The sequence below is a fragment of the Cervus canadensis genome, chromosome 1 (assembly GCF_019320065.1).
Source record: "Cervus canadensis isolate Bull #8, Minnesota chromosome 1, ASM1932006v1, whole genome shotgun sequence".
In the NCBI taxonomy this organism is placed as follows: domain Eukaryota; kingdom Metazoa; phylum Chordata; class Mammalia; order Artiodactyla; family Cervidae; genus Cervus; species Cervus canadensis.
This window is the reverse complement of record NC_057386.1, coordinates 882,818-900,199: the sequence shown is the minus strand read 5'-3', so window position 1 is coordinate 900,199 and position 17,382 is coordinate 882,818. Positions and strand designations below refer to the sequence as shown.

The 17,382-nt window shown below is 42.1% G+C and overlaps 1 protein-coding gene across 4 annotated transcripts in view; it reads right to left on the bottom strand.

The window, feature by feature from the left end:
* Positions 1–17,382, bottom strand: part of CEP112 (centrosomal protein 112) — a 299,121-nt gene that overhangs the window by 204,046 nt on the left and 77,693 nt on the right. For all 4 annotated transcript variants that reach the window (XM_043443432.1, XM_043443639.1, XM_043443510.1 and 1 more), the window contains 3 exons: positions 15,504–15,596; positions 14,571–14,630; positions 7,613–7,692 (listed from right to left, as the gene is read on the bottom strand). In XM_043443432.1, the coding sequence (XP_043299367.1) occupies positions 7,613–7,692; positions 14,571–14,630; positions 15,504–15,596 (233 nt within the window). The remainder of the gene's footprint in view (positions 1–7,612; positions 7,693–14,570; positions 14,631–15,503; positions 15,597–17,382) is intronic.

Below are 17,382 nucleotides of genomic sequence, written 5' to 3'. Positions count from 1 at the left end.
ACCAGTAACCAGTGACCAGAGCCTTCCTCTCTTGGGATTGATAACCACTGCACAGTCATCTGCTCTGACGCTAAGAATTAAAATACGTGTGCTACAACCAGAGCCAAGTTTACAAGAAAAGGCTGATAAAAGAAAAGTGGAAAGTGAATCTATGAATTACCTGTGAATTGCCACAGGAAGAAAACTTAAAGCATATCTAAAATGTAATATCATCTTTCATGGAAAATACCTCGTACTTGCATTAAAAATATCCTAATTTGACACTTATTAGAAAGCTGTATTTCCTAGTCTGTACTCTATTGGCCTCCGAATAACCTCACCTAAAGTTCTGTGGCAGGGTGTCCTTCCATTCTAAAAAACAAAAAATAGACTATCAGCCTTATCATCTGTCCATTTATTATAAGAAATGCACAAGAGGTTTTTCCAGTCAAAATCCCACGATACTTGTTGTTGTTGTTCACTCAGTCGTGCCCGATTCTTGGTGACCCCACGACTGCACAGGACTGCACAGGTGACCCCACGACGCCAGGCCTCCCTGTCCATCACCAACTCCCAGAGCTTACTCAAACCCGTGTCCATTGAGTTGGTGACGCCATCCAACCATCTCATCCTCTGTCGTCCCCTTCTCCTCCTGCCCTCAATCTTTCCTGGCATCAGGGTCTTTTCAAATGAGACAGTTCTTCGCATCAGGTAGCCAAAGTATTGGAGTTTCAGCTTCAGCCTCAGTCCTTCCAATGAATATTCAGGGTTGATTTCCTTTAGGATTCACTGGTTTTATCTCCTTGCAGTCCAAGGAACTTTCAAGACTCTTCTCCAACACCACAGTTCAAAAGCATCAATTTTTCAGCATTCAGTCTTCTTTATGGTCCAACTCACACATACACACATGACTACTGGAAAAACCATAGCTTTGACTAGACAGACCTTTTTTGGAAAAGTGTGTCTCTGCTTTTTAATACACTGTCTAGGTTAGTCATAACTTTTCTTCCAAGGAGGAAGCATCTTTTAATTTCATGGCTGCAGTCACTGTCTGCAGTGATTTTGGAGCCCAAGAAAATAAAATCTGTCACTGTTTCCATTTGCCATGAAGTGATGGGACTGGATGCCATGACCTTAGTTTTCTGAATGTTGAGTTTTAAGCCAGCTTTTTCACTCTCCTCTATCACCTTCATCAAGAGGCCCAGATACTTAGAGCTCATGTATTTCCAGAGACCGTGTTCACAGCCTGCCCCATCCCATGCTGACTGAGGGATTTGCAGCAAGCTGAAAGTCCTGAAGACTCTGAGGAGTTTCTGGACATGCTGATTTTAGAATATGCAAAATGTAGAGAAAATTTTTAAAATCCCATATTCTCAACAATTAAGGATAACCATCATTAATGTTTATAATTCTTCCTTTGAAAATCTTCACTGGTTTCTTTTGTCTTTACTGTTGTTTTAAGCTACCAAAGTACCATACAATAGTCTCATGAGAAAAGATTCAAAATACACTGAAACATAAAGAGGAAAACATGAATATCACCCCAAACACTCAGGTACATGTGTATTTCAAGATTGCTTTCAGTGACACACACACACACACACACACACACACCCAGAATCTGCTTTCTAAATGCAACCTCGTATCAAAGGTAAAATGTCAGACCGTTAACCTGGAAGGAACATACTGGGCTACATCCTCAGGTTTCCACAAAACGCAAGAGCACACCTTAATATTGTGTTGTCAGCTTTTACTGAGGGTCATAATGAGAAGTGGCCAGTTAGCATTTTCTGCAAAATAACATATGGAAGATCGTGTCCCTTATTACTTATTCTGTTTGGTCAGAAAAAAAAAATCAATCATGATATTATCCTTCTAAAATTTGGTGCCATGAGGAGTCTTTTGGGGATGATGAGAATGTTCTAAAACTGAACTATGGTTATCGCTGCACAACTCTGAATTTCTAAACGTCAGTGAGCTATACGGTGAAACTAAATTCTATGGGGTGAGAATTAGACTTCAATAAAGCTGTTAAAAAAAACATGCCAGGGTAAGATCACCTGACGAATCTGTCTGTCCCGTCCGTAAGACAGAGAGAGAGAAAGCGGTAAGAGCTGACAGAGCAGACACTGCTGGAGGCGCCCTGCGGGAACTGCTCCAAGCCTCCTCACAACCTTCGGAGGAAGGGCATTTGACGGAGGTAAAGACTGACCACACAGATGGAGCCCCAGGCCCAGCGTCACAGGCTGGCAACCTGAGCTGGAACCTGGGCCCACGCTCTTACACGAAGCTCACGTGCCTCCCCAAACCACGGGAAACAGTTTGGTCAGGGTGAATTTAGAATTTCAATACAGAAACAATTTCATTTCATTTCATATCCATCCTACTTTACATGCTTACATTACACTTTAATTTCAATCATATGTTAATTTCTATTTATACTGTAAGCCATTTCAGTCTGTTTTAGAAATACAGATATTTTATTTGCTGTTTCTTGTAATAAGTTCACTATATCTCTATTATAAACACAGGAAATAATCACTTGCTGAAGTAACCATAAAAAAAATTACTCATTTATTTTCCTGCCTTCACCATTATGTAAGTGGAATTGGTCCTACAAATTACCAGTGGCATTATAAAAAAAAAATTATGGATAGAAATCCCAGGATGAAAATAAAACTTTGTATTTAAATCCCTAAGACAGATTTTCTCCAAAAGGAAGAGCCAAGTAGCTTTAAAGACATTCTATTGGGTCAGCCTCTGGAAGAAAACATTGATTTTCATTCTGCATACATGAACAGAGAAAAAAATCCCTCAAAGAGGAGCATGGGGCACTTTGAACATCTAGCCGTCGGGAAGCAGCAAAGGGAAGCCAGGTGAGCAGCGAGATGAGGCAGGGCCCTGGGGCAGCCGGGCTCTGCAAGGATGTCGTGGACTCAGAGGGCCAAGCAGACTGCTTCTGGGTTGCCTGTAATTCTTCCCCTCACTCCTGAAACAGGGATGGAACACTGCATGTCCCCCTTATTACAAACTTTCTACTTTTACAAACAATGCAGGAATCCCAACAATGCATTGCTCAGTAGGAGGCAAAATACCTATTTCACACTACTGTAAATAAAATAAGGTCAGGAATATCTCATGTTAAGCTAAGCAGGAAAACCACACCGACAACCCCCAGGGTCTCTGTGACAGCCCCCTGTGTTCCGTGGGCACCAAAGCGGAGTGCCCTGCACTGTGCACTGGCAGACGGAAACAATGGTTTAGTTGAATAAGGGCTTGCTTCCTGTAGGGTCATTCATAACCGTAACATCTGAAGGCCTACTTTGTAATATGTTCTGGTGAAATCACCACCACTCACTTTCAGTACTAAAAATCCGAAAGTTTAGATATATTAGTGTCAGAGTAGAAATACTTATGATTACAATTGACAACACAAAAAAAGTTAAAATGGATCAGAATAAATCTGTTTTGAGACAGTTCTGTCTTTTACTGCCACAGAGGACTTTGAAAAAGGTATCAATCAAGACGACGACTTTGGAAGGTTTCACAGATTGCTTTAGAATAGTCAATTTATACAAGATCTCAGAACAATGCTCCATTATTTCTACAGCACCCAAAACTTAGAAATCAAATTTGGTAAACATATAAACATCTACTTCACTTTGCAGCCATGAAATTAAAAGACGCTTACTCCTTGGAAGGAAAGTGATGACCAACCTAGACAGCCTATTAAAAAGCAGAGACATTACTTCAACAACAAAGGTCCATCTAGTCAAGGCTATGGTTTTTCCAGTGGTCATGGATGTAAGAGCTGGACTATAAAGAAAGCTGAGCACCAAAGAATTGATGCTTTTGAACTGTGGTGTTGGAGAAGACTCTTGAGAGTCCCTTGGACTGTGAGGAGATCCAATCAGTCCATCCTAAAGGAAATCAGTCCTGGGTGTTCATTGGAAGGACTGATGTTGAAGCTGAAACTCCAGTACTTTGGACACCTGATGCTAAGAGCATTTGAAAAGACCCTGATGCTGGGAAAGATTGAAGGCAGGAGGAGAAGGGGACGTCAGAGGATGAGATGGTTGGATGGCATCACTGACTCAATGGACATGGGTTTGGGTGGACTCCGGCAGTTGGTAATGGACAGGGAGGCCTGGCGTGCTGCGGTTCATGGGGTCACAAAGAGTCGGACAAGACTGAGCGACTGAACTGAACTAAATATCTACACGTGTTTTTCATAGATGTTAACTCCTTCAAAAAGAAAAAAAAAACATACTTTGTGTCAGTCTTTCAAAGAGTTACACCAAATTATTTTGTTACCTATGGTAATTTCCCATTCATTACTGAGTTTCTCATTTGGTTTAATTATTTATCTTTGAAAAATGAACTATAAAGTGATTAGCCTCCAACTAATAAAAATAAATGGAAAAAAATAGAAAAAATAAAAATTTACAGAGAATTTTTTGCTATAAACATATCATTACATTTATGAAATACATAGATTCACTCAATACTAAAGACATGGCTTACATTTTAGCATGCAGAAATACAAATATATATGATATCACTTGTATGAATCTCCAGAGATTTAGACTTGAGTGAAAATGCCAATCCCCAGTCTTACTTACATAATTACACTTATACAATGTTCTGGAAATGACAGAATTATAGAAATGAAAAACAGATTAGTGGTTGTCAAGGATTAAAGATGGGGTGAAGCTGGAGGAAAGTAGGTGTGGCTCTAAAAAGAAACAGGAGAGGTCCTGGTTGGTGATGCAGTTACTCTTTATCTTGCCTGTATCAGTATCAGTATCCTGCTTGAGATACTCTACTCTAGTTTTGTAGAATATTATCATTGTGGGAAACTGGGTAAAGGTAACATGGGGCCTCTGTATTATTTCTTACAACTACATCTACAATTATCTCAAATAAAACATTCGGTTAAAAAGTATGGTGTTACAGAAATTCATGGCTATTAGTTGCTTTGAATAAGTGAAATGAAGTAAAATAATTTCAAAAAACATGATAAAAGACAAGAAGAGAATATTTTTTGAGGAATCCTGAATGTGGATGTATGATAAATTTTATAATTTGCTTTTAGACCCAGGAATATTGAGGGAAGAAATCAGATAGAAATGAAAAAAAAAGAAAAATGAACACATACAATTCATACCATTTACAGTTATAGTTTCAGATTCTTTTCAGTTACAAGGGGCTATAAAATATCTTCTGCATCAAAAATGAAATAGAAAGCAAAAAAATGTTTAGGATATGTATTGAATAAAAGTTGTAAGTAATAGAGTAAATTTAAACTTTTCTAAAAATCACGGACAAGTAGACAAGTTAGCTTTAGAAGCTGTGTTTACAGTAAGTGCCGACTCCAAACCAGTGTTGCTCTTCACACCAGTGGAGGGGAAGCGTCACCTGAGCTCTGAATCCAGGACTGAGCTGAACACACACATCACGTTTCCAGGGGCCGATTAATTCCCATGCTGTCTCCACCTCTCTGACAGCCTCTTCTGCCATTCAACATGCATGGAGGAAAGCAACCCTATTGAGTGAAAGGATGGATGGATGGATGGATGGATGCCACCACATTCTGAAAGTCAGATTTTTCACCTTTGTGTATATTTTTATTATGGAAAAAAACCTGTTAATAATCATGACAAATTTCCATATCATACACCTCTCTTCTAGAAAAATGGAACTGTCTCTGGACCCACTGGGTCTAACACTATTCTTGGATTGAAAAGCAGCAGCAGTTGCCCCCAGAATATTCTCCTTCAGGGAAATAGCCAGACTGTGTTGTTTGCTCTGACGTGCAAACTGCACAATAAATTACTCCTACTTCAGATCAGATTACTCCTGCTGTACCAGGAGCTAGATCATTAAGGTCAAACAGACATTTAGTGGAAATAAAGACATCTCCTACAAGGGGAATGGAAGACACAGATCCACAAGGAACATTATTAACAATCTAAACTAGCTTTCTTTAACTCCAAGTAAAACTTTGCATTTTGGTAAACACTTCTGAAGCCTTAAATAGATTATGTTTTATATGGAAACTATGGAGGCTTCTGGGTTTTTTCACAGTGAAAATGAAAAGACCACACTATTGCACTTACGTCAACAACTTGATACTTAACAATGCTATGGACCTCAAATGCCCATGGCAGACAAGAAAACTGTTAAGAACAGGGTTGTGTCTTGAGCTATAGCTTCTAAACCTTCCATTTCTTTTTACACGATACTACAATATATAGACATTGGAGGTACTAAATAAATATTTGCTGATTTACTGTTATTTGAAGGAATTATCTCTTCCTTTATGGATATAAGATAAATGCACATCAACAAACTAATGGAAAAAGTATAAAGAAGTCACAGAAGAAAAAGACAAAGTAGAACAAAAAAGAAAGGAAAATATGGAAAGTTGAACAGATAAAGTTGTGACTCAACATTTTAAGGAGGAAAACAATGAGTTAACGGGGGATCAAGGGAGGACATCTCGTCCACAAGCAAGAGGCCCTCGCTGTGGCGACACTCAAGCTGGCGCATGAGCTGGTTACCTGACCTGACGCGTAACGAACACTACCGTCCTCTGAGGCCGTCTGACCCCCACGTGGCGACGTGGGAGTCCTGGAACAGAAGAGACGCTGACACCCTGTGACGTCCAGCACACGGCTCGCTGACTGACAGGCAGGGATGGCTGCGCGACCCTCCCAGGAGAATCTGACGCAGGCCTCTGTGATCCTAGACATTCTTTTTGGCCTTTCTCTAAATTATTCCTGCTTGGACATTTGGAAAAGCTCAGAAAATGGGACTTGCTCATTCCCTGGGAGTCAGCTGGACACACTGTGCCCAAGCAAGCTCTCTTCCTAAGGCAGCTTCTCGGGCCAAGTGCCCTCCTGGCCTTTCTTCCAAGAAAGCCCTCATGGCTCAAGGCTCTGCCCTGGACCTGCCCAAGGGCGACCATCCTCCCCACTGGACTGCAACACGGGTCCTCCAGGAAGGAATCACACACACTGTTTGAAACACGGTGAGCGCGCAACACTTACTGACTGCATCAGTATTTTCCAGCGAAAACTACAGGATGATATCTAGTGATAAGTAAGGCCTCATCAACTTAGCAAATTATTAGAAAAGACAAATATATATAAAACATATTTCAATGTGTATGATTAGGTATCATAAAACAAAACCTCTGCTAAACAATGCCTGTATAATAGTCCATTTTTAAATATAACAGCTGAAACATATCATTACCCAAATTCCTCAAAAAAATCAACAGAGGAATTTCTAAATGTCCTAAGATCTAAATCTTATTGTTGTTATTGTTGTTTTTAATCTGTTTTCATTTAAGAGGAGGAAAGCATCTGAAACCACTAAGCTCTCTTTCTTACATTCCTATCACTTAAAAACAGCTGAACTGATTTTTTTCCTTTTTTAAAAAAAACAAAATTCATTGGCTAGTAATAAAATTCTGAAAATAGAGATTCATGATGGAAAACTGACTCAAACTAAACCACAGCAAGGTTATGATAAAAAAATATAATGCTTGGGTTTTAGTCACTTAATTTGGCTCACAACTTAGAATAAGAGTATTTTTAAAAATTAAATATATTACACTTTTACTCACTTCAAAGCTTCCTCAAGTTTATGGATTTTCTTTTGAGCATCTTCTTTTTCCTTATCAAGTTCACTCTGTAAGTCGTGAATCTGCCATGACAAAGACATATAATTTACTAAAAGACAAATCAAGTTTCCTCAAAGGACAAATACAATGAAACAGTAGTCTTAAATCCATTTTTAATATAAAATTCGATTTAGATTTTTCAAGATAGAGGCTTGGTTAACCATAATCATTTACCATAAAATTATTTTAATACTGTTCTTCTGATAATAACTTTCTGGTCAAAGTTAATCATTGTTTAAATGAGCCTGCATGTGGAATCCCTGTAAAATAAACTGATATGTAAGAAATTAAAAAACAGAACTTCTGAATTTTTTTTTAACATTCCACATTAACCAAAGGAAAGTAATCTAATGAGATACGGGAGAATACAAAAAATAACGTCTCTATTTGGCTTCCCTGGTGACTCAGACAGTAAAGCATCTGCCTAAAATGCAGGAGTCCTGGGTTCAGTCCCTGGGTTGGGAAGACCCCCTGGAGAAGGGAATGGCTACCCATTCCAGTATTCTTGCCTGGAAAATCATTGGACAGAGGAGCCTGGCGGGCTGCAGTCCATGGATGGGGTCACAACGAGTTGGACACGACTGAGCGACTGAGCGACTGAGCACACACAGACACATTCCCCAGACACACACAGGCTGTGATGAGACAGCCGCCTGCCTCCAGGATGATCTACCCAGCCATCCTCTGAGTCTGCGGAAGTCGCCCAGGAGCACCGCTCTCCGGGAGTGGTGCCCTCTGACAGGTGGTTGGCAGCCAGGAGGCGGCGGCCACGTGAGCACCTCTGCAGGAAAGCTCTGCGTGAGCACGCGCAGACGCGCACGCGCGGCGTGGGCCCAGCAGGGACGCAGCGCAGGGGCCTCACACAGAGGAGGGAGCTCTCACGGGAGCCCCGGGGCGCAGGGCCCAGCCGAGGCCGCTCAGCCAGCGGGGAGCCCGCGCACGCTCCTGCCGGCCACGCAGCTGAGGCGGGGTGTACAACTGCGGGCATGAGACAGGAGAGAGTGAGATCCACACACACACACACAGGGCCACACACACAATCATACAGACGATCACATACACACACTCATACACTAACACACACAACCACACACAACCACACAATAATACACACAATCACATACACACACTCATACACAACCACACACACTCATACACAGACGATCACATACACACACTCATACACTAACACACACAACCACACACAACCACACAATAATACACACAATCACATACACACACTCATACACAACCACACACACTCATACACAGCCACACAATCACATACACAACCACAATCACATACACACAACCATACACAACCACATACACACAATCATACACAACCACACACAACCACATACACAACCACACACAACCACACACACACAACCACACAATAATACACATAATCACATACACAACCACAATCACATACACACAACCATACACAACCACACAACCACATACACACAATCATACACAACCACACACAACCACACACAATCACACAATCATACACAACCACACACAATCACATACACAACCACACATAATCACATACACACAATCATAGACGATCACATACACACACTCATACACTAACACACACAACCACACACACACAACCACACACAACCACACAATAATACACACAATCACATACACACACTCATACACAACCACACACACTCATACACAGCCACACAATCACATACACAACCACAATCACATACACACAACCATACACAACCACACAACCACATACACACAATCATACACAACCACACACAACCACACACAACCACACAATCATACACAACCACACACAATCACATACACAACCACACATAATCACATACACACAATCATACAGACGATCACATACACACACTCATACACTAACACACACAACCACACACAACCACATACACACAATCATACACAACCACACACAACCACACAATCACATACACACACTCATACACAACCACACACACTCATACACAGCCACACAATCACATACACAACCACAATCACATACACACAATCATACACAACCACATACACACAATCATACACAACCACACACAACCACACAATCATACACAACCACACAACCACACACAATCACATACACAACCACACATCACATACACACAATCATACACTACCACACACAACCATACACAACCACACACACACAATCATATACCACCACACAATCACAATCATACACACAATCACATACACACACTTATACACAACCACATACCCTCATACACAACCACACACACACTCATACACAGCCACACACATACACACAATCATACACACACACACTCATACACAACCACACACAATCACATACAACCATACACAACCACACACACATACACAGTCATACACAACCACACACACTCATACACAACCACACACACAATCACATACAGTCACAAACCTTTTCTGACACTGAATCAATACTCCTCAAAAATACCTCTATTTAGCTATTTATTCATTTGGACAGAAGCCTAACTAAAAAATCCATGTTCTTTGGCTTTTTCCTGTTGTAATTCTCTTTCGTTTTTCCCCTCGGTGTTTTAGGGAAGTAGGTAGATAGGTAGGTAGATAGGTAGACAGGCAGGCAGACAGACAGAAGGTAGACAGATCAGATCAACCGCCTGGGAGCTGAAAGCCGCTCCACGCAGGCGGGAAAGCCGTGCTGGCCGCGGGGTGACGTCCGCAGCTGAAGTCAGCCCGTCGTCCCCTCTCCGCCTCTCCCCTCTGACACTTCCGGGAGCCCCCGCCGGTGAATTTCGCAGTGTCCTCTTCTGAAGGACCTCCTTCTCGGAGAAGCCTGCATCGCGCTCCGCGGAATCTTGAGTCCCCATCAGCGCGGTCTGCCACGGGAGAGGCAGCGGTCACCTCCGCCAAGTGTGGCCGCCACTCCCTGACCGGCGGCGCACCCCAGCGCCTGGATCCAATCCACCGCTTCCAAACCAAGAGCGCCAGTCCCAAGGCAGGCGTGGGACGCCCTGGGTGGGAGGAGCGGAGCCTGCGTCAGCGCACAGGCTTCTGAGCCGGGGTTCCTCGAGGGGAAGCGGCTCCGCACCTGCTTTCATGTCCCGGCGCCCAGCACAACGCGGGGCCCACACGAGAGGGCAGGGCATGCTGTCCTGGGTGTCTGCTCTCCACTGAACATATCTGCGCCGAGCGCCCTCGGGCTCTCGGGGCTATCCTGCCGGTGTTACCTATCTGCGAGATAGTGGGGGACAGGCAGCGCGCTGCCGGCCTCTCCTCCGGCCCCACGGGCAGTGGGGAACACGCCGCAGAGCCGCCCGCTTGCGGTCCCTTCCCTGCCGTACGCTGTGAACACCAAATACGAGTTTTAATCACTTAAACAATGAAAACACGAAGCAGACAGCCAAGATAGAGCATATATTCTCAAACATGGGAGTGTTCTACAAACACTGACCGATGGAGCTGGAAGCACATTTACCGTGCACCTACCAAGTGGAGATTTCACTTCCTTGCACCTTAAGAATTTAAGTTATCAAAAAAGGCATGCTAGTATAAACAAGAGAGAGACTTGCTACATGTAAGGAAACATATACGGTGGGAGACATCAAGGCACAAAAAGCACGTAGAGCCAGGGCAGGTTCACTGCTGGACCTCTGGACGGCCCACCGTACTTCCTAACCAGCCTGTCCACCTCTGCCTCTCGATGGGACAAACTCGGGACCTCGGGTGCCATGACTTCTATCAATCATTTCACTGTGAAATTTCATTTTTTGAAAAACTTCACTCAAGACACCTTACCTCTCAAAGAAAACCAGGCCAATAACTGTTGGAAAACACTCCACAATATATGTAAAACTATGTAAATTTTACATTAGTCTAACCTAATTAAAAGAATTATATACATGTAAACACCATTCCTAACACTTTTGAACTCCATCAGGCCTCATGGCGACACAGTGGCCATGGGTCACAGTCATAAGCAGACGCTTTAGCTCTAGCAGTTTACAGCAGACATGCTTAACATCTGTCCCGTGAACTTCTTTCAGTAAACAGCACCATCTTTTAACTCTCCAATGCCTGTTTGGAAAACAGGTAGTAGGTTATTTGCAGGAGGCAGGTGTTTCCTTGCTCGTAAAATCATTTAGCTTAACCATTTCCTGATTTAACAGATTAGGACACGTCATCAAACAATGACATTTAGTTTTACTACCTATTCTCTGTTTGATGTTCAGAGATCTTAGGAGAGGCAACAGCCACCAGAGATCAATAAAGACCATTCGATAACGTGTGGGCTTAAACCAGGGGGCATCTGATGTAACTGCTCCTCTGACCTCAAAGCAGCTGGCCTCTCTTGAGCTGCTCTCTTGTCGGCAGGAGGAAATGATGTCATTCAGATGGCATTTCCTCCTCCGGAACAGACACTCAGAACTTGGGTTTGCACAGTTACTGAATGCACACACCTGTAACACCGTCTAACAGACAAACGCCCTGTGCACCCCTCTCTGCTCTCAGGTCACACATCCCAGAGCGAGGTGAGGCTGGTGTCTGCCCTCAGAGGAGTCTGAGGATATTCCCTGAGGGGGCACAAGGCAGCAGATCTTCAAGGACTGAGATCACAGGTTTAGTACAGAGAGAAGAACAGATGTCAATTTAAAAGGGCAGATTGTGGAATTGAGTGTAAAACAAAAAGCAACACGCTGAGCGACATTTTCTTCCAATACAAATACTGTTAGAACATACACAGTGTGAACAAATACGCTCCTTTTTCTTTACAGAAGGTGTTATTTTAAACACATACTCATTTGAAAAGACCCTGATGCTGGGAAGGATTGAAGGTGGGAGGAGAAGGGGATGACAGAGGATGAGATGGTTGGGTGGCATCACTGACTCAATGGACATGAGTTTGAGCAAGCTCTGAAAATTGGTGGTGGACAGGGAAGCCTGGCGTGCTGCGGTCCATGGGGTCACAAAGAGACACGACTGAGCGACTGAACTGAACTGAACTAGTTACTGTTACTTGAAAGAGAGGCCACTTGATAGCTCACAGACAGGGAAAGGCTGTGGTTACCAAGATGCCTGATTACACGACTGCGGTCTGCTCCCTGAAGCGACACAGACTAGGACGGGGAGGAATCGATTCTAACGCGGCTTCCTGTGCGTCCACCAGGCGGGGGCTGGTCCCGAGTCCCAGGGTTACTCGATTCTAATGCGGCTTCCTGTGCGTCCACCAGGCGGGGGCTGGTCCCGAGTCCCAGGGTTACTCGATTCTAACGCGGCTTCCTGTGCGTCCACCAGGCGGGGGCTGGTCCCGAGTCCCAGGGTTACTCGATTCTAACGCGGCTTCCTGTGCGTCCACCAGGCGGGGGCTGGTCCCAAGTCCCAGGGTTACTCGGTGGCTGCATGGCCAGAAAGGACAGCGGTAGGAGACTGTCTTCCAGCTCCGTGCCTCCCAGCCCACAGCTGGATGCTGTGAACCGGGGTGGCCTCCTCTGGGTACCGGGGCTCCGGGGCCCACAGGGGTGCAGACACCATCTCCCAGGAGGACGGCTGCCAGCAGGGTAACAGAGCAGGAGGCCAGGGAGGGGTCCCTGACGGATAGGGAGCCAGTTACCCGCCCATGGTACCAACAAGGGACTAACAGGTATACCCAAGGGTATGGATGCCTCAGACGGTGGGCAGTGAGGCTTATGATAGTATATATGGTCTTTTTTGGGGAAGTCAAATATTAATATTTATGAAGCTGCAAAGCTCTAAAGTGGAAACCAAAAAAAAAAATTCCTTCTTTCAGGGAAAGCAGTATTTCTCCCTCCTGCTCAGATATCATTTTGTAGGCATGAAATATATTCAGTATCTTGCGTTGAACTGTATTAAAACTGCAGGGGGAAAACTTTTTTAGCAATAAGAAAACTTATTACACTTTTTATTAAAGAGCACATACTTAGGTCCACGCGCGTCACAAGAAACCCGAGGCCCCCGGAGAGCAAGCTGCATGGCCTGTCCCCTCAGCCCCTCCTCCACCCAGGGCCCAGAGAGACCGCACTCCCGACGGGCAGTGAACACACGTCCCAGGGGACGGTACACACACATCAGACGCGATTTCACGGCATTTTAAGAACTTTGTGCCACACAATCTGTCTGATTAGCTGAGGGGGTAACCTTTTTCTCATTTTCCATTGTGTATGTATTCTACAAGCGGATGAATTTGGTGGATATTAGAACTGTAAATAATCAGAAAGCAGCAACAAAATCTCTGCTATCTCAACTACGGTTATAGAGCAAACAACAAACTCAAAACAGAAGTTCGGAAGTCACAGGCCCTGTAGGACTCTGTACTCTACCACTGAAGGGGTGGACGGGTGGCCGTGGACACCCACTTATCACTGATAACAAGGACACCAGCATGCATCCGCAGAAACAGTCACTACTCTAAATGACAGGAAATAGTTACTAATCAACTGTTTTTACTAATCAGTTGCAGTGACAATTCTTTCATTGTTTTATATTCTTTGGTTAATTATTTAGAGTTTTATTACACATATGATACAACAGAAAAAAATAACTCCCATCAATTATATCGTATTTTTAAACTGGTAAAAACAAAATATAATTTCAAAGGGTTATTATGAGAGGTGAACATAATAATACTCTTCACTCATTAAATGAAACACAGAAGTGGTATATTAATGTTAACATAATTAAGAATCAAACTGAAGAAGCTGTTCATAAACGTGAAAAATAAAGAAGCAAAATTTGATTACTGGTTAACTGAAATAAACCTAAAATACAGTCTACAACACATGGCTTTATAGAAATTAGCATGGACTCTTAACTGTCTCCTTTGCTATATAAGTGGCTTACAGCTTCCCACAAAATATATTACCTTTTTCTCAAAGGTGCGTTTTAAGTGACTTCTCTCCATTTGAAACTTATTTTCTTGATCCTGTGAATAATAAATATTTATCTTTATTATACTTAAAATCGCTTCTAGGGTCAATAAAATTAGTAATCTAATGAAACAAGTCAATCTCTTTGATGACAAACTTATTTGAGTTTTGCCTACCAGTAAGTGAGTCCTACCTGTCCGGTTTTCTAAAGCACAAACAGAAACATGAATAGCTTTCTGTTGGAGACCATAAAACGTCCATTTACTGAAGATGTTACTACTCTCAGAAGCACCTACATTCCAGTGAGAGAGACACTTTCTGACCCTTAGAATTAGGAGACCACTTAACAATGATCGAATGAATCAATATGAAAATAATGTTTTGTATCACATATCAGGGTTTGGTACTTTTTGACCAAAAGAGAAAGAGAGAGGGTCTGAAAGGAGTGAAAGCGGGGGTTCCCTGGCCGTCCGGTGGTTGGGACGCCGTGCTTCCACTGCAGGCGGCACAGGCTCCACCCCTGGTCAGGAAACCAGGACGCTGCGTCCGCTGGGCGCGGCCAAAACCAGACAGATGCATGCACAAGAGGAGGAAAGAGAAAAAGGGAGAGAGAGAAACTGTAGAGAATGGCAGACAACAATTTAAAGAGGAAATTATTCTAAAATAATAGTATATCTAAATAAGGTTTATTTTTCAAACTAATCTCGTAAGAGTAGACTGTCCAAATTAAAATTGCTCTTCTTACTCTATCACATTAGCATCTACTTTTGTTAAAATAAATAAGATAAGAAATGATACAGTGCAATAAAAGAATCATAAATGGTTACCTGCATTTCTGAGCTTTTTAACTGACACTCACTTATACATATATACCCAGAAAAGGACGGGTGACTTTTAGCCATTGCTCTGTTTAAAAGCACGGGACTCACCTTGAGCTGCTGCTTTCTCTGAAGTTCTGATTCCTGTAATTGCTGTTTTAATTGACAGACGTTCTGTTCTAGTTCTTTAATCATACCAGATGCCTAAAGAGATTTCAGGAAAATAATAAAAAATGAAATTTTGATTTTTCTATCATCCTCCAAACTTCCAGTTGAATAAATTTACCCTTTTTCTTCCTGAAGTTTTAATTAGAATTAAAATCATCTATAAATGTGAATTTTACAAAAATTTAAGTTAAAAAATCTTTGAAATGAAAATATAAATTAAATTCATAGTATTTAAAGTTATGAAAATATTGATATAAAAATAATAGGTAAACAGAAAACTTTTTAAACATTAATTTAAAAACCAAATCCATTGGAATAGTTATTAGGTTGGTGCAAAAGTAATTGCAGTTTTTGCATTGGTGCAATTTGCCATTTGATATTGGAACACATTCTAAATAAATGTGATAGTTATGTTATACATCATTTTAATGCACATTTTTCATTTTATGGGGGGTTTTTTGCTAATGACTTATTACTTGCTGTTTATTTTATATTTATTTTAAACTACAGAAAAGATGTTAGACAAAAAGCAAATTCGAGTGATTTTATTATCTGAGTTCAAAATGAGTTGTAAAGCAGCAGAGACAACTTGCACCATCAACAACACGTTTGGCCCAGGAGCCGCTCACAAACGTACAGTGCAGTGGTGGTTCGGGAAATCTTACGAAGGAAGCAAGAGTCCTGAAGAAGAAGAGCATAGTGGCCGGTCATCGGACATTGACAACGACAACTGACAGCCATCATCGAAGCTGATCCTCTTACAACTACACAAGAAGCTGCCAAAGAATTCAACGTCAATCATTCTATGGTCATTGGCATTTGAAACAAACAGGAAAGGTGGAGAAGCTCAGTCAGTGGGTCCCTCGCGAGCTGACCACAAATCAAAAAAGTCATAGTTCTGAAGTGTCTTTTCTTCTGTGCAACAACAATGAACCATTTCTCAATCAGATTGTGATGTATGATTAAAAGTGGATTTTAATACAACTGGCGATGACCAGCTCAGTGGTTGGACCGAGAAGAAGCTTCAAAATACTTCCCACAGCCAAACTTGCACTGAAAAAAGGTCTTGTTTGGTGGTCTGCTGCCTGTTTGATCCACTATAGCTTCCTGAAGCCCCACGAAACATTTCATTTGAGAAACATGCTCAGCAAATTGATGAGATGCACCGAAAATTGCAATGCCTACAGCCAGCACTGGTCAGAATGGGCCCAATTCTCCACAACAATGCCTGACTGCACATCGCACAACCAATGCTTCAAAAGTTGAAAGAATTGAGCTATAAAGTTTTACCTCATCTGCCATTTTCACCTTATCTCTCGCCAACCGACTACCACTTCTTCAAGCATCTTTACAACTTTCTGCAGGGAAAATGCTTCCACAACCAGCAGGAGGTAGAAAATGCTTTCTAAGAGTTCATCAAATCCCAAAGCACTGATTTTTATGCTTTGATTTTAAAGCTTTTATGCTTTGATTTTAGAGATTTTAAGCATTGATTTTAATAAGGGTAAACAAACATTTCTCATTGGGAAAAATGTGTTGATTGTAATGGTTCCTATTTTGATTAATAAAGATGTGTTTGAGCCTAGTTATAATGATTTAAAATTCACAGTCTGAAACCATGATTATGTTTGCACCAACCTAATAATTCTTGAAATATCAAGTAAGTAACCACTTTAGCACCATAGCTATAGGATTTTCTCTGCATAAAGTTTCAATTATCTGACACAAAAGGGGGTGGGTGCCCTAAGGGGGTATGTAGGCTTATATACATGTGTGAGGGCAAGAAAACTAATGTATAACCAAGATCTCAAAATATTAATAA